Raw genomic sequence first — 26,524 nt, 5'->3', positions numbered from 1 at the left:
CAAAGTCAAGGAAATAAGAGCTGAAAGTAGAATTGACATGTAATTGGAACTGTCGAATTATTTTAAAATATAAATTTTATCATAGATTCTTCTCTCGTAAACGTGATTCAAGCAATGGTCGTCTGAAGAAGGGAAGAACTCCAGAACCAGCTGTGGATGGAGACGTCAGTCCCGAGAGAAAACCAGTTGGCATGGGCCGCACTAGTAGACTACATGTGCGGACACCACGAGCGAGGGTCTCGCAGGTGAGCTTCTATACAATAAGGTTGTAATAAGTGGTACATGAAATATCCATTCGACTTCTATTTAATAAAAGGTTATGTTTTGGCTTCCTTATCCATCTTCAGGGCTTGTTACATTCAGTGTTTAATTTTGATATGACAGACTTTAAGACTTTTGTTCCTCTGTGCAGAAATTTCTCATGTACTGTCTCTAATTCTTTTGGCATTCTGCAGTTGGGGGCTAAGCTGCCCTCTTATTCAGTTGTGCCTTACTTCATATTCTGCTAATTTTATTTCAGTAATAAATATAAATTAATTAACGAGTAAACAAATTGCTTTCAGACGGACTTGAAAATTATTCCACCTACCATCCGAGACAGAAGTCCAAAGGTAATGTCTGTCCCAGCTGTCTCAGGAGTGGAATCTATTGGCAACGAGATATTCGACTCATCAACGAGTACTTCTATGGTGTAAGGATCTTCCCTGGACAGGACCCAACTCATGTGTACGTGGGCTGGGTAACAACGCAGTATCACTTCTTCAGCAAGGATTTCAATCAGAGTAGTGTCCGCAAGGCTTCTGTTATGATTGTGGATCACCATGACAGAATTATTGAAAGGTGACAACATAATCCTCTGTGTTCTAATTTTCTTGCCTCGTTCTGCAATAGCGATGGCTTACGTAACGTTACAAGTAACTATTTAAGTTTATTCCAATTAAAACTGAGCTCTTACGTATACGTAATTAAGTTTATGGTCTTTTGAATTTATAAACATTGGAATGCCTCTTTTAGCCTGATTTTCTTTTTTTATGTTATTATTACACCGTTTTAGTTCACATGTGTACATCCCACTAATTATTTTAGATTCATTTTGTGATATCACTAAATTTGGTATGTCTGTCGTGCAATTAAAAGCCGTACCACCTTTATACCCTCTAATTTCCCACAACCAGTAATGCCATCTTGGCTGCATTACAAACATATGAGGTGGGATTCATTTCCTCGTTCACAAGACTCCTCCTCATTGTTCACTGGTATTAATACTTTTTATCTTTGAAATTATGAAATTTGAAAGCAAACTATTAAGTTTTGTTACGATAGCATCGATCGTCAGAGTTGCTACGTGGTCCGAGCTGACGAACTCTACAATGAAGTAACTCATGATTCATCAGGCAAAGGGGCATCACAGGGAATGTTTGTTGGTTGCTTTGTTCACACAGCAGGGACAGGGAATTTAAATTACCATATTATAGGCTGCCGGCCTGACTTCATTCTGGGGTTAGTGGCTTGGTTAGGTTGCTAGGGCAACATGCAGCCAGCTGGATCATGTGTAAGAGAGGAATTATGGCTTGATACATTACTGTTACGTGCAGTCCGTGGCAATATCATGTGCTTTGGTACAGTGACAGTATTAACAGAAAGTTTGTTTTAACAATTAATAACAAAAAAGTAGATGTTTGATGTATTACAGTTTCACACTTACGATTTCCCTTCATTTCCATAACAAATAAGGACATTTATTATTTCAGTAGAGTTTATTTTAAGAAAATTTGGGCAAAGTATAAGTATGTTTAAAATTATGATTGGAAATTGCTCATTCTCATAATCTAATCTGAAATTATCAAAATCTAGCTTTATGTAGAGAAAGAAGGATTTTATTTCTCTTAGTAATGAAATTGTTTGGCGTATGATACTTCTTTAATGTTCCGACGTGTAGTGTTTTCTAGCGTAGTATAAAAAGTATAAAATGTTGGTCCATTTACAGTATTTTTCTCCCTTATTATGTGGTTTGGGGTGAGACATCCAGAAACAAAATGGTGTCCCGGTGAGGTTGCCAAGATTGCAGCAGAAATTAATTACGTTTTTTTAAGGGAAATTGAAATATTTAATAAATTTTGTAACTATAACTCCCTTAACCTTTTAAGTGCTAGTTTAAATCTGTGTATCTCCAACTGGACCAATTTAAAACCAACAGTGTTATGCTATGCTGTGCATGTGTTTTGATAAAACAGCGTACGTCTCTTAAAAACCCATACAGGACGCTGAAGTAAAATACGCATTGATCGGGAAATTGTACTTTGTAACTTAGAACATTTCTCAAGATATTGTTCACAAGAATTCTTATAATTGGAAGGAATGTTACACGTATATTATGCTATTATTAGATTCATATTCTGAAAAAAATATTGTGAATTTATTGATGTGTTTAGTGGGAAATGTGAACGTACTGTGTAAACTTCTCTTCTCCTATGTTGTTTTGATAGATGGAACCTGAAACATCTTTGTGGAAGCGACGAGCATGGGGCATGTTATACCACACGTTAGGTTAGGTTAGGTGTATATACACTTGTTGCTTTTAAGAAGTATCAAGTTTTAAGTCACATTACCAATTTCAAGTGATTATTATTATTATTCAGTGTGCTGTCTTACGACAGGTCCATTGCTCTTCCCAAAAAGAGCTCTCCAGTTGTCCCTATTCTCGGCTTTTCGCTTTAATTCCTGGAACGTCATCTTCTTTCCTTGTTTAAGGTCGTCGGTTAGCTGTATCAGTCTTCTTCCCAGTCCTCGCTTTCCTTCAACCTGGCCTTCGATGATATCACTCAGTAACCCATTCCTTCTCATATGTCCCAGCCAGTTAGCTTTCCTTCGTGTAATCGCCTGCAGAATGCTTCTTTGCTCGTTGACTCTCCTCAATACTTCTTCGTTGGTCACTCGATCCGTCCACCTGATCTTCTCTATTCTTCTCCAACACCACATTTCGAAACTCTCCAGGTATTTCTGTTCCTTCTTCCTGAGTGTCCAAGTCTCTGCTCCATACAGCGCGACACTCCATACGTAACACTTCACTAGTTTCTTCTTCATCTCCAAGCCCAACTTGCTAGTGAGAAGTATCCTCTTCTTGACGAAACCTGCCTTGGCCATGGCTATCCTTGCTTTTACTTCCTTGGTGCATAGGGCGTCCGTCGTGACTATGCTTCCCAAGTACTTGAAATGCTCCACATTCTCCAGCCGTTGGTTTCCAACTACAACGTTCAATGGTTCTGCTCTCGGTGCCATCCTCATTACCTTTGATTTTTCAATGTTGATTTCCATTCCATACTCTCTACCTGTCTCCACTAACTTGTCCATCATGTTCTCTAATTCCTCGTCTTCCTTCGCCAATACTACCAGGTCGTCTGCATACTTTACAGTAGTTATCACTCTTCCTCCAATTTTGAAGTCTCCAGAGCTTCCTTGGCAAGCCATTCCCCGTACAGGTTAAAAAGCAGCATCCCTACACCTCTACCTATCTCAACGCTGTTGGTGTCTCCTGAGCCCAGTCTCACTTTGACTTTTTGCTGCATGTACAGGTTTTCGATTAGTCTTCTATTTCAAGTGATATGCTGCATAAAATGAGTCGGCACTGTAATGAGATGCGGACAGAAATTTAGTTACAGAACAAAACCAAGTACAGAATTTTGCACCAACATTTGCATAATTTATTTATATAATCTAGATTGTAGGGCATTTTTCAGATTCCTTCATTATTATTATATGTTTTGTGTGTTGTTACTTTAATACATACTGAGGAGATGGACAGGATTTTCTGTAACTACAAATATACAGCTGGCTCTTCTTAATGCGATATTTGACAGATACATCATCCAATATTTTTTTTCACCTGGCTAAATGCGTTAAATTATTTTAATTTTCTATATTCTGACATAAAAGTCTGCAAAACATTATTATTTACCAAAGCAAAATAATGAATGTAATCAGTCACTTTCAGGTCTTATTTTTATACAGTTCCTTCAGAACATGTGTCCGTCGGCCAGAACTTTTGTGACCACAAGCTTATTAAAACGCACCCTTTAATAAATCATTGTTTCTCTTTTTCTTACAGTTTCCACCAAGACTTAAAACCTCATCAGTGGGCACGAGTACCTAATCAATCTCTGCAAGTGCACGCCCTGAAGCTGTCAGACATTCGTGGTTGGAGTACGCTGTGTGAAGACGCTGTGTTCGTGTTGGCACTTCACATTCCAGAAGAAGACAGACGCATCGATATTTTGGAATTAATTGAGATGGAACGAATGCTGAGGTAAATGTGAACACCTCGTGACAGACGATAAATATTCATGATACAGGACACACACGATCTTCCTTTCTGTTCACATTCAATACTATGACAGATAATGGGTACCAGGGGTCCTTTCCCCAGGAGTAAGTCGCGGCCAGGTCGTGACACTGACTACTTGCCTCCGTCTAGTGCCTGAGTTGAGAACGAGTGGGAGCTACACCTCCTCTCCCCCCAAGCACCCTCATGGCCCGTAGCAATTTAACTTTACTTTTAGTTTTACAAAATGTTTAGTCTAAGGGCCAGCGCACACGTAAGACTTAACCGTCGGCTGACTGTTCTGTCGTTGTCGGCTGAAGCATACGACCCATAAACGACACGACAGTTCAGTCCATGAGCATGGGTACACGTACGACTAAACAGTCGTTCTTTTGTTCCACATTCTTCTCTCTATGCTCGCCGAGTACAGACGTCAGGAATGTTGCAAGAAGAGAATATCGAAGAATTAATTGAAGAGGTGTCTTTATGACAAAAAATTAAAAGATTATGCAAACATCAATGTTAAAAGAGTACTTTGGCAAGAGATTTGTTCAGTTGTGCCAGTCTTTCTTTAGGTGAAATAGCGAGACGCATATCCGTATCTTGATAGGTTATACTCGGTCTCAGCAATAATAGAACGTCATCAAAACTTTGTGTACTCGTGCGAAAATATGAAAAGAATTTTGCATGATAATTCCGTAATGTTTTATACATAGTATGGAATTTTCCTTTGAACAGTCTCTCACTGTATAATGGATGCACCCAGTAATTCCTTTTCCTCCTTTTATTGAGGCGAATCACAGGTGCACGTACTATAGCAGTTTCAACAAAATCCATGTTTGACAATCGTCTACTGTCTGCAAATGCTCTTACGAAATGAAAGGCAGAACAACTGAAAAGTCGTTCGTCTGCGCGCTTTCATATAATTCGAAGGGCCAACGACAGTTGGTAGACAGAAAAGTCCGGGGTTGTCGGTAGAGGTAACCGACTGCCAGTCGTGTTGTAACTGTGCGCATCTCCATATGTTCTTAATATGCCATGCAACTGTCATTTGGGATGTCATGAAATTGGTATGAAGAACTAAAATATTAACACCAGTAAATGTCTTGTTACATTCCAAGGTTTTATAAAATATTCTGAAAATGTCCTAACATTTACTGCCATCACCATTTGCCAGAATATGTCTGAACACAACTTTCCTGAAACAATACAAGTTGTGAGACCTTCGAATGGTACATCCCACTCATTCATGTCATGGAAAGAAGGGAGCTCTTTGGTAACATTTTGAAAAGTACGAATTTGCACCTTTAAAATACAGAAGTGATGAAGCCATCTTCATTCACAAATACGACTTACCGTCAATTTACTGGTCAGAGCTTGTTTCCTGTAATTGCTATTACACGGTAACATTTTCATCCAGTTATAACTTACAGGGTCAACACTAGTCCATTCGATTTATAATTCATTAGTCCCACGAAAGCATTCAATGAGTTTCAGTCCTAGTGCCACCTAGCCATCCTGCTTACTGCAAACACATGTCAATGACGTATACACACTTAAAATGTAAACCACTTACTTCACACATGTGTGCATCGCACCGAAACATCAGTTGACAACTGGCCACCTTTCTGCTTGCAATCCGTAATCCACAACACAGACTGATTCACACGAAGCACATTAATTAAGCTTAACCACGGGTGACAGCAAACAACACGCCGTCGTATAAAAACACCCACAAAATGTTCTGCTATAGCTCGTGAACTTCGAAAACGCATAAAAGCTGTCAAATACGATCTAGTAATCTCAGAGGAGATTATAAATGTTAATTCAGATATCGTCATATCAAAATCAATATTCGTTCCTTCAGATTATTTCACTTATCATTACCTAGAATCTAGCATACGAGTGTACTCTTACACACAAGTCTTTCATTTACCTGTAATCATAACCAAGACGTTCGCGTGCGACATTTACTGGCAACATATAAACCACTATCTACTGGAAATATCATGAACTACAACTGTCATACTGGACAATTACTGAACTTTGTACAGCTACGTCGATAAAGCAGGGATCTATCCGTTATTCCAGAATTATAAAAAAATTTAAGATACGAATAAACGGGTGGTGGGTTAAGTGGTAAAAGTTTTTAAAGTCAAGTTTTAAAGAAAGGAAAAACAAATTTTGTAGATTCCCCACAAACCAGTCTTTTTTTTATTATTTTCAAAAAAAAAGACACATGTTTATACAATTTATTCAGGTACATAATTTTTGAAGTACTAATTTTGCTAACTACAGATAACAGGAAACAATTAGCACATTTCGGTTTTACATGTATCCTTTCCCACAATGAAGAGTTACGTTACATCCCTTTAATCAACATTACTACCTGTAAAGTTTCGTATTCACACGTGAGAAACAGTCACACATAAACCTATATTAAACAAGCTCCTTTTTCAGTGTCTTCAATAGCATTTGGAAGACAATACCACTTTTTCATTGTAAAGAAGGTTCCTATAAATTAATTAAATACTTAACAAAACTAGATTAAGAAGGTCCATTAGGTCGCTTTTCTTATCCTTGCTAACTGCTAAAGGCCCTGTGTAAGGAAAAAATGGGGTTAAGCCACTCAGAACCTCTTTCTGAATGCCTCTAACACAGTGCCAAACTCTACATTTTCAACCAGGGAGTCCTTATATCACAACATGCCTACAACCTTGGTGAAGCGTAAACATACATTTCTTTTCCACACCATCTATTTTGCCCAAAATTATTAAATAACTTTGTCAGAATATTATTCTGAAAAAGTTCTGAGAAATGGAAGAAGTCTCTGTCATCTCGGTAACTTTGAAAGGGATTTTCTTTCCTGCCCTTCTCATTAATTGCATATAAATGTGTGGATCAACAATTGCAGTGTTTATTATCTTCTGCATTTCTATCTGAGAACGGTCCATATATTTACTCCATATATGTGTGCTAAGAGGAATTTGGTGTCAACAGATTTTAAAGATTACTTAGCTTCATAATCAACCACCATGTAGCTACTTTTGGTTTGTCCTCCACATGTATCATATTGCATATACTTAGCAGATGTTTAGCAACGCAACATTCTATTGATTTATCTCTCTGCCGTTTCCTCACTCCATATGTAGCGGTATGCCTGACCATTTTTGCAGTTGTGGAATTAAAGTTAGAAGTCCATAAAAATTGTTTGTTATTGATTATCAAATGCCAAATTGACTTTATTTTTATATTTGACAGCAGCCGCCCTATCTCTAGCTTTTGACAGGCAAATAGCATCAGGAAGACTGTGTTGTTAAATCCTTCTTCTCCTTTCACAAAGAGACAGAGGCTTACTCACTCCTACTTCCTATTACTGAAGTGAGTGTCCTTTTTCAGTATTTTCTGGAGATTTTATGGTCACCTTCAGTTCACAGAAATAGGACTTATGAAGGCCCTTGCTGTGGAATAGCCGGTATTGACAAGGACCATGTAACTTGCCTCTTGAATAAACACATACAGATTTTACATTCTTCCTTTGGCAGATGGAAAGTGCATGAAGTGTCTGTTCATGATATATCAATATTAACAATTAAAACGAACATTATTGTAAATATAATCAATTGATTTTATCACAGTGGAACAAGTTCAACATAAGAAATCTATACTAATCATGGAAATCATCAAGCATATAAACAAAACAATATTAAACTTCACTTCTGTGGCTAACAACAAAGTGAAAAGAATCACGTATTTTTGGTGCCAAACATTATAACAAAACTTCTGTTGCACCAAATTATGCCACTAATTGTTTATTGTCTACTATAATAACAATAATAATAGATTTCCTTAAATGAACTGTAATATACCATTATTTCTCTATGTTGTATTTAAATATATAGAAATACACAAGCCTTTATATATGTCCAAACAACAATGTATCGAAAGAAACAATTATTCTTGAGATGCTGAAGTCAGTCACAGCAAATATATATTTTACGTACAAGGGTATCAACAACAACAGTAATATTTGAGTAAAAGGGTACATGTAGACTTACGGCTCCTTGGCTCATGGAATGATTTTTGAAATGAAAAATTAACTTATAGCCCTGCATCAAAGTGACAAAATACCACTATGTTTTGGAAGATGTCGACATATCAAGATTAGCTCCTTCTGATGTAGGTACACCCGAGGATAGGCGATGAGCCACATCCCAAAAATAGTGGTTTTTCTGAGGAAGTATAATGACGATTGAAAGGTCCAAAAATTTTAAATTACTAAGTAGACACCATCGTCAACAACATTATAGATGAAGTACTTTATATGTTTTCACAATTCCAGACAAATGGGCAAGAGATAACAGGCATACACCATGATGACAGTCACATTTCAAAACTGTTGTTCATTTCGCTCATTCTTTAAGGTGGGCTTTTATTAGCTATATTTTGCCTTGTACAATGAGCCTTAAATATTCTCACTCATTGCTTGATTTTGGGCATGAACATCACAATATTCATCTTCTCATCAAAGAATGGGGCCTTTCACAGTCTCATGGATGACTATGGCATGATTCCATTTGCATCCTGAACAAGTGTCAGAGAATTTCTCAGTCATTGACTGACTGCAGATTGGAACTATAGCTTGCAAAACAGAGCGAGACGAGACGAGAGTATAGTTCGCTGGTAGTTATCATAAGTGCTCATCAAGCATATTAAATTTATGAAGAACATGTACAGATGCAAACAAAGTCAACTGACAGTCAATATAAAATTGGGAAAAAAAGTACAGCAGCTCTGCTACACGCCATGTAGGATGCTTGCAGGGAGAGGAGGTATAGCTCCTACGCATTCTTGACCTCGGCACTAGATGAGGGTGAGTGGTCAGCATCGAACTCCGGCTGCGCTTTACCCCCAGGAAAGGACCCTGGTACCCACTGGATAGGAAGCTGGGTGGACCCCAGAGCTGGTCTGCATGCACAGGCTACGGGAAAAATCTTCTGCCTCCGTCAGGGACTGAACTCCAGTCATCCATCCCGTAGTCACTACACTGACTGAGCTATCCAGGCTCCAAAAATTTTGGATAAACTTAAAACTAAAATTGTCAATTACAATCCTACTTTCTGTATTTTATAGGGAAACAAAGGTTTATAGTATAATGCCCATTTTTCTCCCTCATAATAACTCTTGAATCAACTGCTGGATTTTTATAAAGCCTGGTATGAACATCAACCCACTAGAGGCTTTCACTGTCGTACTTTTTAATTTTCTACCATAAATAACCCACTCTGTGTGATAACAAATCCTCAAAAATATATAATAGACAATAATTTGGCTATAGAAGGAGCACAAAAATCTATATTCAGCCATTAGCTTGATGTCAATAACTAATATACCATACTTACTTACCTACTTACTCCAATGAGCCGAGTCCTTCCTGAGAAGCCAACAGTTGCTCAGCCACTCACGAAATTTCCTAATAAATATACCACTGGTGCTTCAACTGTGAGCTTTTATAGGGAAACTGTTTATATGTTAACAATTATAAAGAGAAGGTATGAAACTTTGAGTTAATATCAGTAAAATTTAATGCAGTTAGAATTTGTACTAGTGGAAATTATACACAGAAAGGGACAGTTATTAATGTTCACGTTTTCCTAATCAGTGGTGGCAAAGGAAGTGGGTGTTGTCGGCAACAGCATTGTGCATGTAGTGGCCCTGTGTGCCTCACACATGTACTTATATAAAATTCCTTTTCTCCTTATACTGTTGCTGTAGTTTGTCTTATAAATGTACTTTTATCTGAGACCAAAACAATGAAGAAGGTACTGAGCAAGTTTTTGATAAATTAAAGAAGAGAAATGTAAATTTTTAAATTCCTTCCATTCCTTGACAGAAGATGGATTGTGTACTATCTGAACACATTAGTTACCCTTTTCTTAATGTTTCTGTGTAGCTGGCAGCTTGTATCAATCTTCATCAACAATGACATATTTCTCCATTTGCATGAATCAAGTAAGTCGTTCTAGAGAGGTAGTTTTCACATCATTAAAATTATAATAAATGAAATCACCTCAAATGTCTTACATGCATTTTTTTAAGGAACCTCATTAATCATTCTCACCCAGGGCAAAATGATTGGCCCCCACCGCCACTGTCTTTAACAGTACTGTACTGATTAAAGCTCTTAAAGAAAAATATATATTAAGACATTAAAAAAATTAAATCCGTGGCATAACAGCTCCAGAGAGCCAAAGCCGACTAGCTTGACTGCTGGCCTCATGTTCACATTCCTAAGCAGAGTTGAACGATCATCCAACCAGATATAGGGTGACGTGTGGTCAGCACGACGAACCCCCAGCCATTGCTAGCTTTCCTGACCGGATTACGCTACTCATTGTAGTTCCCCAATTTCCTCACGATGCTGGGTTGGCACCGGTCGAAAGCTCACGAGAAAATTTCTTCTCCCCCGAGACTCGAACCAGCGCGCATTCCGTATCGCCGGTCCGAATAAAAATGTAACTTTATGAGAAAAAAGAAAATAAAAAAATTATGCTGTACGTGCTCCTCAGTAAGAGATAAAATAATATCACAGCCCTTTGAAAAAGAAAAGCTAATGCACTCTGCCTTCTGCAACTTACCCAGCAGACTTTATGCTTCATAAGAACGTAATATTTCAAAGGTAACACTTAAAAACTCCAGCGTTTTTCTCAAAGGACTGATGAAAACCACACAACACTTTAGTCAGCTTATCTTAAAGCTGAGATTATATCCTGGTACATCACAAATGCAAATCAGCAGCCCTATCAACTACACTGTGATGCTTTGGCTTACTTTCTCTACGACACAGCTGTCATGCCAGCACACAATCTTCTCTGGCTCGTATAAGGGATTGAAATGGGCACTATTCAAGTCACAAGAATTTATATAACGTGACTACTACACTACTTCTTCAGAGCTTTACACATCTGAGCACCACCAAAAACATGTCATGAGCCAAAATTAATGACAAGTTTATAACATAAAAACACTGTAACAAGTAATCTGAAAATATTTAAGAATAAACTAACTAACCAACCAGATGGCTTACCGAACCCGAAGGTTCATCACCGAATTAACCAAAGCCCTCCACCGGACCCTGTCCTGGGCCAACAAAATCCAGTTTCCTTCGACTCCTATCTCCCATAGATCCCGCCTTAGATTATCCTCCCATCTACGTCTAGGTCTCCCCAGAGGTCTCTTCCCCTCAGGCTTCCCAAATAGTGGACCCAACCAACCAGATGGCTTACGGAACCCGAAGGTCCATCACCGAACTAACCAAAGCCCTCCACCGGACCCTGTCCTGGGCCAACAAAATCCAGTTTCCTTCAACTCCTATCTCCCATAGATCCCGCCTGAGATCATCCTCCCATCTACGTCTAGGTCTCCCTAGAGGTATCTTCCCCTCAGGCTTCCCAAATAGTGGACCCAACCAACCAGATGGCTTACAGAACCCGAAGGTTCATCACCGAACCAACCAACCACCGGACCCTGTCCTGGGCCAACAGAATCCAGTCTCCTTCAACTCCTATCTCCCATAGATCCCGCCTGAGATTATCCTCCCATCTACGTCTAGGTCTCCCCAGAGGTCTCTTCCCCTCAGACTTCCCAACCAATACCCGGTGCACACCTCTCGTCCCATCCATGCGCGCTACGTGTCCCGCCCATCTCATTCTTCTCGACTTAATTACCCTGACAGTACTTGGGGGAGCAGTACAGATTTTTAAGCTCGTCATTACGCAGTTTTCTCCACGCCCCATCATCTTCCCTCTTAGGCCCAAATATCCTCCTCAACACCCGATTCTCAAACACCTGCAATCTGTGTTCCTCCCTCTGAGTGAGAGACCATGTTTCGCACCCATACAAAACAACAGGCAAGATTATTGTTTTGTATACTTTAATTTTCAGGTTCTTAGAAATCAGACCGGAAGCCAAAATATTTTGAACTAAGAAGTAGCAAGCATTTCCGGAATTTAGTCTCCTCCTAACTTCCTCACGAGTGTCATTTTGATTTGTTATTGTTGTTCCCAGATATTTGAACTTTGTAACCCTTTCAAAGGATTTATTAGTCACCCTAATATGATTTTGCCCGCCTGTCTTCTGATGACGAGATACTAACATGTACTTAGTTTTTTCTGAATTTACTTCCAGCCCCACTTGTCTACCAGCCTCTAGTAAAACTTCTGCGTTCCTCTTTATTGTATTTATATCGTCCCCCAATAAATTAACATCATCAGCAAATGCCAATAGCTGATGTGTCCCATTCAATTGCAAACCCTCCTGCCTATCTTGGACCTTCCTGATGGCGTATTCTAGTTAAAGAGCAAGGGAGACAAAGCATCTCCTTGTTTTAGACCGTTCTTGATGAGGAATGTCTCAGATACATATTTACATACTCGAATTTTGCTACAGGTTTCATTTAAGCACATTTTTATTAGACCCACTAGCTTCTTTGGTATACCAAATTCAATAAGAATATTATATAGCACTTCTCTCTTCACAGAGTCATAGGCTTTTTTGAAATCTATAAATAACTGATGTACGGTCCCACCGAACTCCCATTTTTTCTCTAGTATCTGATGAATGCAAAAGATCTGATCAATCGTTGATCTGTTTCGTCTGAACCCACACTGATGATCCCCAATAATTTCATTCGCACATGGAATTAATCTTGCCAAAAGAATGTTTGATAGAATTTTGTATGAGGTTGATAGCAGCGATATTCCTCGGTAATTACCACACTCAGTCTTGTCCCCCTTCTTATGAACAGGAATAATTATGGATTCCTTCCACTGTTGTGGCATCTCTTGCTTATCCCAAATTAACTGAATAAGCTTATGGATCCTCATATGCAACCCTTTGCCACCTGCTTTAATTAATTCTGCTGGAATCTGATCAATTCCTGGAGATTTATAACTTTTCAACTTCCCAATGGCTAGTTCCACTTCATCTAAGCTAGGTTCTGGCACCAACAGTTCAGCTGTATGCATTTTAATCTGTCTAATACCACCAGTATCATGAACATTTGAGAGCTCGCTAAAGAGATTTTTCCACCTATTCACAATTTTTATTGGATCTGCAAGCAAATAGCCACTATCATCCTTTACCAAATTGGTCTGGGGTTGATATCCTTTCTTAAAGTTATTAATGCCTCTGTACAGGTCTCTGATGTTTTTTTCCTTATTATTTGTCTCAAGTTCAGCAATTTTGCCCTTCAGGTATTCCCTTTTCTTAGTCCTAAAGGTTCTACTAGCCTCACGTCTCACGTTACATAGATTATCCGCATTTGTTTTGTTTGGGTTCTGCAACCATTGAAATTTTGTTTGCTTCCCTTGGGTTATTTCTTGTAAATTCGAAACATGTCGTAAAAAAGCGCTAAATAATGTAAAATCGTATTTACGATAAAAAGCGCCAAAATATAATATTTTATACTACATAATGTTTTAATATTATATAATTTTAACAACATCATTTAATTACAACGTTTGTGTATAGACTGTGAAAATAAATATATACTTGTGTTCACTGTTTCCACACTGCACGGCAATAATCGGTGTCAAAATCATTCAGATATTTGCACCCATAACACTAAGGACTCTTCCACAAACACTTATGTATGTCCATTAATAATTCTGGAGAGGAACTTCAAAGGTTCGTGTTCGAGTTGAACATTTCATGTGCATGGCACAATTTTAAAATTTCAGTACAGAAAAGTAAGATATGGGTTTTACAGGAATTACCCCACACGACCTGAAACAGTTACTGACAGGACTAAATTACTAGCTTCATACTTACAAGGACACTGAAGACAAAATCAAGGAAGAAATGCTAACAAAGTTTTGTAATGAAATGTCTGTCTTGGTGTTACAGTACAGAAGTGAAGCGAGGGCATTAAGGAAGGTAGAATATTCAAAAAGAGAATCCAAAGAAATTAAGATTAAAGGAAGCACAATTCACATATCTTATCAACTACTTACCCATTCATTAACTTTGAAATACTAGTCAGCCAAGAGGTAGAAGATCGCTGACATGGAGCGAGGCAACTGACTACGAGCATCTCCCAACACGGGAAAAGACGGGCTCGTCCCATCGATATATGCCATCACTTTTTCCACCAGATGTGCTGAAAGCAACACAAATTCATATCAGTTCTGTACGTGCTCGCAGTAGCCGATATAGATGGGGCAGAAGCAGGTAAGTCAACATTGTGGAGCCCCTTGAGAGTACAAACTTTTTCATGATTCAAACACAGTTCTAATATCTGTCGTATCCTAATTACGTTAGGTTAGTAGGTACCTTTCCCTGGTGACTTTATAAACAAGTGACTATCAGAGTTCTTTCTTCACTCATGCAAGTGGCTGTTCTATGCAATGGACTGTTCCTTGTTCTGTACTGTGCAGGGAGCTGCAAGTGCACTGTAGGTTCAGTGTCCTGACACCTAAAATCACATGATGAATCTACTCTGAACATAATTCTGGACGATGCAAATAAACAAAAATGAATAAACTATACAGTGAACAATCCAGTCAACTAAAGAGACACGTGACTAAAACACGGCCTTGATGAGCTGATAAACAGAACCAACAAAATTATCGCAAGTAGTTGAATCTGTTAGAGAAAACATTTTACCTTGGTTTTCTTATTCGGATGTGCATACAAGCAAAAGAACACCTGTTCCAGGCCTTGATTTTGTCTGTCCCTAACAGAAGCTAACTTCTCATCTCTCAGCCTTGGAATTACCACATCCAACGTGTGTAAGAGGAGATGAGAGAAAGAGGGGGGTTATGCAAAAATATATTTATGAGGGAGCAGCAAAGTTGGTCCAAACAGACATCATATCAATCAACAATCTTTAACCAAAACCACTTGTTCAAAGCTCTGGAGTTGAAAAAGAAAGAATCCAGCCATTTACACAAGTTTTAAAACACAAAAGTCTGATTCAGTAACTTTAAATACTGAACTGATGTGAGGCAATTTCTTTTTTTATGTATTACACTGCAATGCTTTTACAACACTGTATTTAATTTGTACCTGTGATGTGCATACACCTTGATAAGTACTTGTGATGATTGCTGTGGTTCTTCATGGACAGCCAGAAGGACTTGAGCAGAAATCTGAACCGCGGTTCTCTGTTTTATTCTGCCCCCCCCCCCCCCCCCCCCCTTCCAGGCAAAATCCTCAGGCTGCTTCCCTTCCACAGAATGTAGGGTTGTAGTTTTAAATTTCTCTTTCTTTAGAAAAATATGGAATTTTTTCTGCTTAATTGAGCTCGGAGTCCAGTTCAGCATTTAATACTTACATATATTTTGAAACTGCAAAGTAGATTGGAAGGAAAAATTTGAAGTGAAGCTTATAACAGATTCTTCACCTATTTCATTTTGCCTCCTCTTGTCATCTAATCTTCAGAAATCCATAGCTCTGTTCCTTGTAGAGAACAGTTTATTTTATGTTTAGGTGTTTTATAATAGAGTGCTTATAATCTTTCATTTAATTATGTCTTAAAATGTGCTCATTTCCCAATTCTGCATTTAATACATTACGAGTTGCAAAATACAGGAAATTAAAACATTTTATACATTAATAATAGTCAATTGACTGTTGAAAAATAAGGAGAAAGGCAAATTTAAAATGCTGAAGAGTGATGTGAGGACGATGTTAACTGCAAAGTAAAAGTTAAAATGTAATTCCCACTATTAATTGTCAAAGTTTTTACTGCTTGTTGTAAGGATTAATTTGCAGTCCACCTCGAATCTTAATTTCCCCTATGCGAGGGGGTGGGGCACCACAGTCATTATGTAGCACAGTAAGGTTAAGTGTAGAATTTTTTAGGAATGAAGCAAAGAATTACTCTGTTTAAAGTTATATGTCTTTGCAGCTATGCGTGTGCAGTTTTACAATTTTTGTTAGCAATAATGTTCATAATTTAGCAACATCGAGCAGTTGTACTGTTTAACGGACAGACAGATTATGTAAAGCTGATGGCAAAGATCGTATTAACAAGCAGTTTGAAGAAGAAGGGATGTTACTGAAATGGTTGTGAGAGTGTGAACCAGGTTGAGCAACTATGAATGTAAACACACACAGAAACAGTTGTTTAATGCCCACTTGTCATGTTGGTGTCAGATCTTTGTCTTGAATGTTATAAAAAGGAGAGAGTAGTCAGATTGAGATATGTCGTTGTCCTGCTGGTTGTCTACTTTGAATTAATTTTGTTTCCCTTAACCTGACATGTGGACTCATTGTAGACAGTTCAATGTTCAATTCCCTGTTCATAATGAACATGCGTAGGAAAACTTTGAAAGCATAATATTGTACCTTAAATGAGCATAAGAGTTTCAGCACGATCTGGGTTATTATTTGGTAGGTTAGGATGGGGCATTTAACAATTCTGAATCAATTAAATCTTGTAACTGAATTTTTTACGTGAGTGCGATTATGAATATGAGGAAGTAACAATTTGAAACACAATGAATAGGCCATATACAATTTGAATACTTTGCTGAAAGATCGTCAAGACAATAATAATTTTATATAATCTGGAGGAAAACATTTGTATGGATTGTAATGAAAGTTGCATCAACTGTTTAGTTTAAACTCAAATGAATTAGACTGTCTTTGAAAGGACTGATTTTGGGATCTATGTATTTCAATCCCCTTGGTAGAAAATTTTGCGACTGTGTGAGAGCTGTTAAATATTCTTCATTCTAATTGAAATCAAGGGGGCTCTTTTACAACTACATGTTTAAGTTCCACTGATAATAATGTTGAATCAGATTTATCATGTTGGCTTTGACCAGAAAATACAGGAAACTATGTGAAACAATTTTCTCTATTTATAATATCATTTGCTGGGGGTGGTAAGAATGACATTGTTGGCAGGTGCGAGGGCAGACACCCCTATACCAGGCAGCAAACACAGAGCCTGCCAAGGGTTTCTGCTTTTGTTCCTCAGCGGTAAGTCCCAGTCGAGAAGTAGTGACGTACAGAATTTCCCTATCGGGGCCCCCAAAAGTCCCCAGAGGTCTCTTCCCCTCAGGCTTTTAAAATAGTGGACCAAAACAACCAGATGGCTTACGGAACCCGAAGGTTCATCACCGAATCAACCAAAGCCCTCCACCGGACCCTGTCCTGGGCCAACAAAATTCAGTCTCCTTCAACTCCTATCTCCCATAGATGCCGCCTGACATTATCCTCCCATCTACGTCTAGGTCTCCCCAGTGGTCTCTTCCTCTCAGGCTTCCCAAATAGTGGACCCAACCAACCAGATGGCTTACCGAACCCGAAGGTTCATCACCGAACTAACCAAAGCCCTCCACCAGACCCTGTCCTGGGCCAACAAAATCCAGTCTCCTTCAACTCCTATCTCCCATAGATCCCGCCTGATATTATCCTCCCATCTACGTCTAGGTTTCCCCAGGGGTCTCTTCCCCTCAGGCTTCCCAAACAGTGGACCCAACCAACTAGATGGCTTACCGAACCTGAAGGTTCATCACCGAATTAACCAAAGCCCTCCACCGGACCCCGTCTCCTTCAACTCCTATCTCCCATAAATCCCGCCTTAGATTATCCTCCCATCTACGTCTAGGTCTCCCCAGCGGTCTCTTCCCCTCAGGCTTCCCAAATAGTGGACCCAACCAACCAGATGGCTTACGGAACCCGAAGGTCCATCACCGAATTAACCAAAGCCCTCCACCGGACCATGTCCTGGGCCAACAAAATCCAGTCTCCTTCAACTCCTATCTCCCATAGATCCCGCCTCAGATTATCCTCCCATCTACGTCTAGGTCTCCCGAGCTCTCTCTTCCCCTCAGGCTTCCCAAATAGTGGACCCAACCAACCAGATAGCTTACGGAACCCAAAGGTTCATCACAGAATTAACCAAAGCCCTCCACCGGACCCTGTCCTGGGCCAACAAAATCCAGTCTCCTTCAACTCCTATCTCCCATAGATCCCGCCTAACATTATCTGCCCATCTACGTCTAGGTCTCACCAGCGGTCTCTTTCCCTCAGGCTTCTCGTTATCTATTGTGAGTTTGAAACCCATATGTAGATAAATAGAATAATAGTTCTTATGGATATCATTCATTCTGTACACAGATGACATGCAGTTTTTATACACCAACACACCTTCAATTGCGCTCCGGCTAAATGAAATTAATATAATCAACACTTGAGACCTCTTCTTTACCAAGCCTCATATCATGGATTTCTGTGATCTGATGTTTCTTCATTTTAAGTTATATCCATAATACAGGAGTTAAAGGTACATATGTGTAAAAACTTACATTGAAATCTATTTTTTGTATCCCCTTTTCATATGTCCAACTACAAAATATCCTTCCCAAAATACAGATCTCCCATATTACATGTTGTTAAAATTCAGTGAGTATGTTGGGAGATGAATCGTGTGGACAGACAGACAGACCTTATTATGTATTCAGAACTGAGTAAAATTTCTAATAAAATTCAGAGAAATACATAAACTGAACAACACATACCATCCCCATTAAACGTCATTCAGTACAACAGCAGCAACTTGACTTTGTTACTGGCATCGCAGTTGGATTCAAGCACTGACCATCTCGGAACTGGGAGTAGCGCAGATCACGGCGCGTATCTGCAGCAAGTAGCGTCCCCTGCTTAGGTTATTGACAGATGTACTAACACGCACAATTTCAAGTGTGACAGTGGCACAGACTGCAACACCATCAGAGATCCTAAAATAGTAGACTTAATTTTCTAGAAATTATTTCTTAATTATCAATATATATATATATAATTAACTTTATCAGTTGTATCTTCAAATGAGATTACAATTAAAATGTCCGTTTCGTAGGATACAAAATGGACACTCGTACGGTACCTTGGAAAGCCCGTGCAACACATTCGACAGCAGTACTCAAAATCAAGAATGATTCATTGTATGACAAACGCGTATAATTTTAGAGGGTCACGGCAGGAAGGATGCGTCGTTGTACTGCATATGGTGTGTTTATATGATGTGCATTTTGAATATGTGTAGAATTCAGTAATGTCACTCCCTATGAGTAATTTAATATATTATAGTGATGTTTACCAAGACATGATCTTCCATCTGGACCAAGTATAAACCCTGTGGTACATTCACAACGGAAACTGCCTTGCGAATTTATACGGGACCCATGTTGACAGGGGTTGCTTATGCATTCATCTATATCTGAAACAAAAATTGAGGATGTGCTGTATCTTGAACCACCTAAAAGCACCCAAGTTTATATTCTACCTTTTATTACCAAACAACATGAAACTGTTGATGATAATTATTTTGTGGGTTGTAACGCCATGGGGACTCAAAGGTACATACACAATGTTTCAGAGAAAGATACTGTCTACAGCTTAGGGGCTGTTTCTCTGAAATGTTGGTATCTACCTATAAGCCCATTTGGAAAAACAACCCAGAACAATCACCATCTTCAATGCCATAAGAACGTCAAATCTCACCAAAGCGGTGCTTTGAAAACTCAAATGAAAATCAGTGACCAGTGCTGGCTTGACTGACGCATCTTTATTATACAGAATCTACATGTCGCATCTGTGAAAACATCATCTCTATACCTTAAATATGATGATAAGTTCTCTAAAAATATTTTAAGTCATTAGTTTTCAAATGTTTAATTTAATTTTTTGCAGGTATTCATGTTGGTTAATGTTTTGCCCGGTCGATAACCAGAATCACAGACACACTTAAATGAACCATCGATGTTGACACATTTGCCATCCCTGTTTGAGAACATTCATCCCAAGTCTACACAGAATGTCCCATCCAATGATGGCGTAAAACCATCCTGGCACACACACACACCGGTAGGATCCAGGTATATTTTCACAACGTCCCTTCAGGCAGACTCTTGCGTTCTCATAACATTCATCAATATCCGAAACAAAAATTAAAAACTGTTATTTAGAACAAAATGTTCTATATATATTTTGGAATAAAAGAAAGGTATGGCTTCTGACAGCTGTCTAAGTGACTATTAGCTTCCCGAGCAGGACTCCGCTCCACGGTCAGTTAATTACTGGTAATTCATTACTTAATCTGACTAAAAGTTTCTACTGACTTGTTACCTAGGAAGTTTTGTACATTTGGCAAACGACATCTTACCAACACATGCATGTCCAGATGGTGAGAGAATAAATCCACTGTGACAGTGACATTTGAAGGAAAACCATCCATATTTATACACACATTCCAGTCTGACTACATTCATCATGGTCTGAAATACAACGATCAAAACCGTTGGTATCACGTATCACTACAGCTACAGAATGTTGTCAAGCTCGGAAACATTCGAAATAGGAAACTTCGCAAGTACAATTACTTGTATTTAAATAATATGGTATAAAACTGTAGCACCACACCAGTTTAATATTAGGTTCATGCAAGAGATCAGAGAAGATGGTTTAATTTTTTTTCTCCCTAACTGAAGAAACAATACATGCTTTCAACTGTTTAAATCAGGAATTTTCATACTAAAGAGTAAAACTCTTTAAAAAATACAACATAACCAATATCACATAGAATTGTGTGCTATTTTGAAATGTAATCTTCCTCATGTGACGAAAATGTATTCAGATTTCCATCTTCTGGGTTGCTGCGCTGTGTAGTCTGGTCGATGTTAACCAACGTTTCGGAGGTCATACTGCCTTCATCTTCAGGGCCCTGATGACGGGGGCAGTATGACCTCTGAAACGTTGGTTAACATCGACCAGACTACACAGCGCAACAACCCAGAAGACGGAAATCTTTATACTCTGATGACGGAGGCAGTATGACCTCTGAAACGTTGGTTAACATCGACCAGACTACACAGCGCAATAACCCAGAAGACGGAAATCTTCATACTCACCGCTGTGAAAACCTCAAATCTTACAAAAATGTATTCACATGGAAAATCCACTGCTTTTAGTTGTCATTCTCTTCAATTCTGATTAAATTTTTATAATATTTTCACACTTTATACTTGATTAGAACAGAACAACTTTACTTTAAATTAAAACACAAACAAAACAATATGATATAACCAGAACCAACCTGTACAGTATTTTCCATCAGAAGACACATCAAATCCTGGTGGGCAGACACAGCTGAAACTTCCAGGAGTATTTGTACACTGCCCTCCTTGACAATAGTTTAGTTCAGAGCATTCATCAATATCTGCAAGGGCAAAGTATCCTGGGTAGCAGTCACACCGGTATCCATCAGGAGTGTCAATGCAACGTCCATTGCCACAAATGTTGGCTCGCAGAGCACACTCGTTCACCTGCGTGATGTCACCAGGGCTCGGATGGCACAACCTCTTATAAGCCTCTATAAAGACAAACAATCTTATAAGTATAATGCATCCAGATAATTCCAACAGTTCACATGAAAGTTGCCACTCAGCACATCCCCTGATCTCAAACTCCTCTTTCAGACAGACAAGGCACTCACACTAAATCTATAACAGTACACCTCCTCGGAAAGCAAGGAGATCACACGAGGGCCTGAGGTCTTCCTTGTGGCATTGTGAGGCATGCTACGAACACCCCATACTTGGTCACTAGGAATCAAAAGTGGGCAACTGTGGTATGGTGGCCACATAACCAACATTACAACCTGTAACCCTAGCTTCTTCACAGCGATAAGCTCTTGCACAAATTTAAATCAACAGCTACTGAATTTCCACATGCAAGTCACAAAAACAGAGGCTGCCACCACGTGTCTGTGGGTCATCCCAACCGCATCGCCTGATGAATTGTGTCCATCATGCACAATAATCATGTCAGCTCCCGGTGCAAAGTCTTGCTAACTTCGTAGTAATGATGGACTCGAAACTGCGTAACGGCTGGAGTATCCCATATGCTTGCATTCACGCCTGTCTGAAACAAAACCATGTACAGAAATAAACATCCGCATTGAGAGACCAGTATTAATTCTTACTACGAAGTCACTCTACACCACATTAATAACCTACTGGCAACTAATCCGGCCTTTCGTGCAACCAAAATATTTCCCACTTTACGTACTTCACACGGGAGAAAGATGACAAACATCAGTTCAAATAAACTTGCACGCTCTGGCAGTATAAGAGAGTGAAGCTGCACTGGATTCAGCATGCATCCTACCATCACGCCGTCCGAAGTAAACAATACCAGCAGAAGAACTGCGCCATCTTCTCGCACGCAGAGACGGCAACGTCTGAAAAACAGCGAACACATCCCGCCACGGGCGGAGCACGAGGGATATTCAATGATCAATATGTGCGCACCCTGACGAACTGTCCTGTCATCTACCGTCAATACCCCTGAGGTACATGCCCGTCCGCGAACACTACACGGCACCGCCGAACCAAATGCTGACTGAAATACCACTCCAAAGACTGTAAACTTATAAAGACCTCAAACGTTATTCCGTGACTACCGATAGAGACACATCTTCTCCCTTAAAAATGACAGGAACTAGAGAAAAAAAATTAAGGCGAAACAGCTACCAACATCGCCTATAAGAAACCAACTACCAAACACTTCCATAACCTCAAAAATCTTAAAATAATTTATGAATCCAACCACACCCGAAAAACTACATCTCAATCAACTTAGCACGAAGCACTATGAAACAAGCAGCCCACAATTCGCCACTAGATCGCCTACATCCTAGGGCACATTCGTCACATAACCTCTCGGTCGCCGGAATGTTACTGCACATAGCAACCTTCGACACCCTGCTCAGATTGATACCAGACACAAATCTTGAATACCTGCACGTCTACCTGTAAATTACCCAGTGAAATCGTCCACGTCCTTTCCAACACGAACTTATTCTCGTCACATTTCATGTTGGCACTCAAGACATCACGCAAATTCAGCAGAGACATTTTCCCTGCGTGATAATTTCTTACAACTAAATTTGCAGAAGGGCGGAGACGACTCGCGAGCTGCGTCATTTGAAAAGTCCGACCAACATCACCTATAAGACACCAACTACCAAACATTTCCATAACCTAAATATCTTCCATCATTTATGAAAACAGGTGGGATTTCGTAAACTACAGCTCAATGAACGAAGCACTATAAACGATTATTGCATATGTCGCCACTACACAGCCCCTCTGCCACCAGGTTGTACTTCACGAGCATCTATAACACACCCAACGACCCAGCCCACTGGTGACTGTACTTCAAGAACACGAACTTCCCTTCGTCAGACTTCATTTTGGCACATGCAGCAATCAACACTTAATACACTACCAACAAAATTAATGCCGGCAATATTCGCCGAAAACCACTTGCAGCAAAACACACACAATCCATAAAACTCATTGCACTTACCTGACTTACATAAAGCAATCTCATCACTGGCAAGTCACACTTTTCGATCATAGGACAACTGCTATTGCGCATCTCCCGTTAACGACTGTTTGGAAACTCCCTCTCGGTGATGATCACTAAGTATTCCCGTTACCTCCCGCTTTGACATCTCTTTACAGATTTACATAGATAAAATACAAACTAAGTAATGCGTGGTCAGCACACTTTTAAAGTCCTCTTGGGTCAGAAAACGGACATCCACTATTATCAACACTGTCCGGTATAGCTATGCCAGAGATCTTCATCACCGCACTTCCTAAACGAGCGAAACTGCAGAGCCCCCCCATCTGCTTCCGAACAGATTCAGAATGACTGACGTTTTGAAGATCTTCCTGTGGCATTAGCTTGAACTGAGAATGTGAAATGGGATGAAGCTGATAAAAGGCAAAACCATATTCTTTCCAGGAAGAGGAATCACATCTTTGGTGACAAGCTGTGGCCAAAGCCAAGAGCACCTGCAACTTACAGCCTGTCACACATGACAAACTCTCTCTCATTCCGAGATGTGTTGGCCACCACACTATGAAGCAGTCTCTTATTAACGCAATGTGACTGCGGCCGACATTTTTACTATTTTACTACACTCCGTAGAACACCCTACATACATAACTAGACATCCACACCTTACACGTTCACATGATTTATATCTAAGTTGGTATCACACTTGCAACACAATTACCACAACAGAGCAAGCCCCTGTGAATGGGTTAAATAACAGAAAACTGCACCACCTCTCCAGAGGCACACAAAATTTACGTTCCTCTTCTCCATGTACGCACTCAGCAACAGGACGGCCAACCATCGGGGACACAAGTGGTCTTCTGTCGGACGTCAGTGTCTGTCTAATTTGGTGCACTCCTCCTGCAATATACCAGGAAAGGTGTAAGATACACAAGAAATCTAGAATCTCAAGGGGCCACTTTCATAAGACATTGGAGGCAAAGTCGTCTGAAATGGAACAATCTCACGCCAACTTATTTTATCTAATGGGTGCCTCCTGCTTATTCAAATATTTAATCTGAAATGGGGGCGGGGGGGAATGCTGTTCATAGACTTACCGGGGATTAGACACGTAAGACCAAACATCCATCTTGCAATCAGCCTCTGTCAGAGCATTATTTTACTTTTACTGTCCATTAAAATCACTTTTATCTCACAAATATGGCAATATTAGAATTAAGAGCACCACAAAATATAACAAGGTTACAAATGCCGCTGTATTCATTTACAATACCACATATAATATTGGTCAGACTTAAGTCTCTCATAAGACAAGCACATCAAATACATCCTAATGCTCATGTACTTACACAACACATGCCAAGTTCAGACAGAGGGTTCCTCCATGCTCCCAGCAGGTTTCCTGTTCTGATATCAAGTCAGTCTGCCAACTGTTGCTACTGCTTCTATGGCAAGCTGTATGAAGGTCAGGTTACATAAAGCATGCCGCTCAGAAGGATCATTCTATTTCATGTAATCTGCTACTCCTAGAAAAAAAAAATACATTCACATTCAAGAAATAAAGATTCCACCATACATGTATCACACTCCTCTAAGAACACACAGTTAACACTTCTACCTTAGCCAATGAGCACGCACCTTCCATTTTCACAAGACAGATTTTGTCATGTTCACTACCAACCCATTCACAAGTTAACACTTCTAATATACGTCACGACTGTGAAACAAAAAGTAACCTCCCTATCTCACAGATTCATACTGGAACCTTTCTTTTCTCCCCCACCCCCAACTGCAAAAAAAACATTAGACATGTGGGCTGACATTATTCCACACATCATAAAATTTTCACTAAAAACTCTGCCACTCCTTCCCACACACATCAGTCCTATGCAACTTCAGTTGTCACTGATTTTAGTTTCACTGTGCTTTAAAGCCTTTTTTCTTTCCACAAATATGGTGATATTTGAAATCTGATCACCAGGAAATACAACAACAAAGTTACAAACGGCACTGTAATGATAAACAGTGCCACATATTCTTGGACAGACTTAACTCTATCACATGACAAGCACATCTAATACATCATATTGCTAGTGTACTTACAAAATGCACATCAAGTAGAGACAGATAAATCTGTAGCAGACATGAGTGCCCTTCGTGATCACAGCCAATTTCCTGTTGTGATATTAAGTGAGCCTGCCAAGTGTACTGAACATACTCCACTGATTTCCTGGCAAGCAGTAGGCTGGTCAGATGACAGACAGCTTTCCCCTCAGTAGAATCCCAAGGATCAATTAAGCTTCTTCTCTCAGCTATTCCCAGAAGACAAAATGCATTCATTTTTAACTATCACGTTTCCCCACCCAAACAGCATTCATATGACGCAGTTGATTGAATATGTTCTATTGTTCTGGGGGCACACCACACATGCAGCATTGCTAAACAAGCATACTTCACGTTCAAAGGCGAACATATTGAAATTCTTCAAGTAACTGTACAAGGCACCAAACCCGCAAATAATAAACACTTCTGAGTATATAAATGTCACTTATCAATGCCTCGTGGCGTCTATTTAATCATCGACACATAACCTCAACCGACTAACCAGAACACCCCATAATTTCCAGTCTCTTATTCCGTAACATAATAACAGCCACGAAGATCACTGTTCGCACACAGAAACTTACAGCAATGATTCTTGCGTTATGGCATTTTAAGAGACTGAATATTTGCCATTATGAACTCACATACATTTATCACGCAAATATCTCCCCACAAGGCGAAACACTACCAAACCCGCTAAACATAAACTTCATACGCCAG

At 39.4% G+C, this 26,524-nt stretch overlaps 1 protein-coding gene and 1 long non-coding RNA gene across 10 annotated transcripts in view; one reads left to right on the top strand and one right to left on the bottom strand.

Annotated features, from left to right (window-relative positions):
* LOC147871743 (ryanodine receptor-like) overlaps nt 1-20,271 on the top strand; it is a 24,937-nt gene extending 4,666 nt beyond the window's left edge. For 2 of the 9 annotated variants that reach the window (XR_015538342.1, XR_015538343.1), the window contains 4 exons: nt 86-245; nt 564-840; nt 4,106-14,548; nt 15,061-15,413. Coding sequence is in view for 1 of the 9 variants with exons in the window: in XM_087360212.1 (XP_087216338.1) it covers nt 806-840; nt 4,106-4,303; nt 14,225-14,249 (258 nt within the window). In the remaining 8 variants the exon portion in view is untranslated. Of the gene's footprint in view, nt 1-85; nt 246-563; nt 841-4,105; nt 14,549-15,034; nt 15,414-18,451; nt 18,639-20,023 lie in introns of those variants that run through there. The other 7 variants (XR_015538341.1, XR_015538340.1, XR_015538339.1 and 4 more) reach the window with 7 other exon arrangements.
* LOC147871742 (uncharacterized) lies at nt 6,501-26,480 on the bottom strand. Its single transcript, XR_015538344.1, has 8 exons — nt 25,805-26,480; nt 25,051-25,227; nt 23,702-24,601; nt 21,426-22,252; nt 19,431-19,550; nt 18,853-19,051; nt 9,725-14,477; nt 6,501-9,312 (listed from the first exon to the last, which is right to left on the bottom strand). It is a non-coding gene; the product is annotated as an uncharacterized LOC147871742 (long non-coding RNA).
* Nucleotides 26,481-26,524: the final 44 nt, after the last annotated feature.

Source organism: Zootermopsis nevadensis, unplaced genomic scaffold, assembly GCF_977971745.1.
Source record: "Zootermopsis nevadensis isolate Lab colony 2312 unplaced genomic scaffold, Znev_1.0 Znev_ptg000040l, whole genome shotgun sequence".
NCBI lineage: Eukaryota > Metazoa > Arthropoda > Insecta > Blattodea > Termopsidae > Zootermopsis > Zootermopsis nevadensis.
The sequence above is the reverse complement of the archived record's forward strand: the minus strand, read 5'-3'. Positions and strand labels throughout refer to the sequence as shown.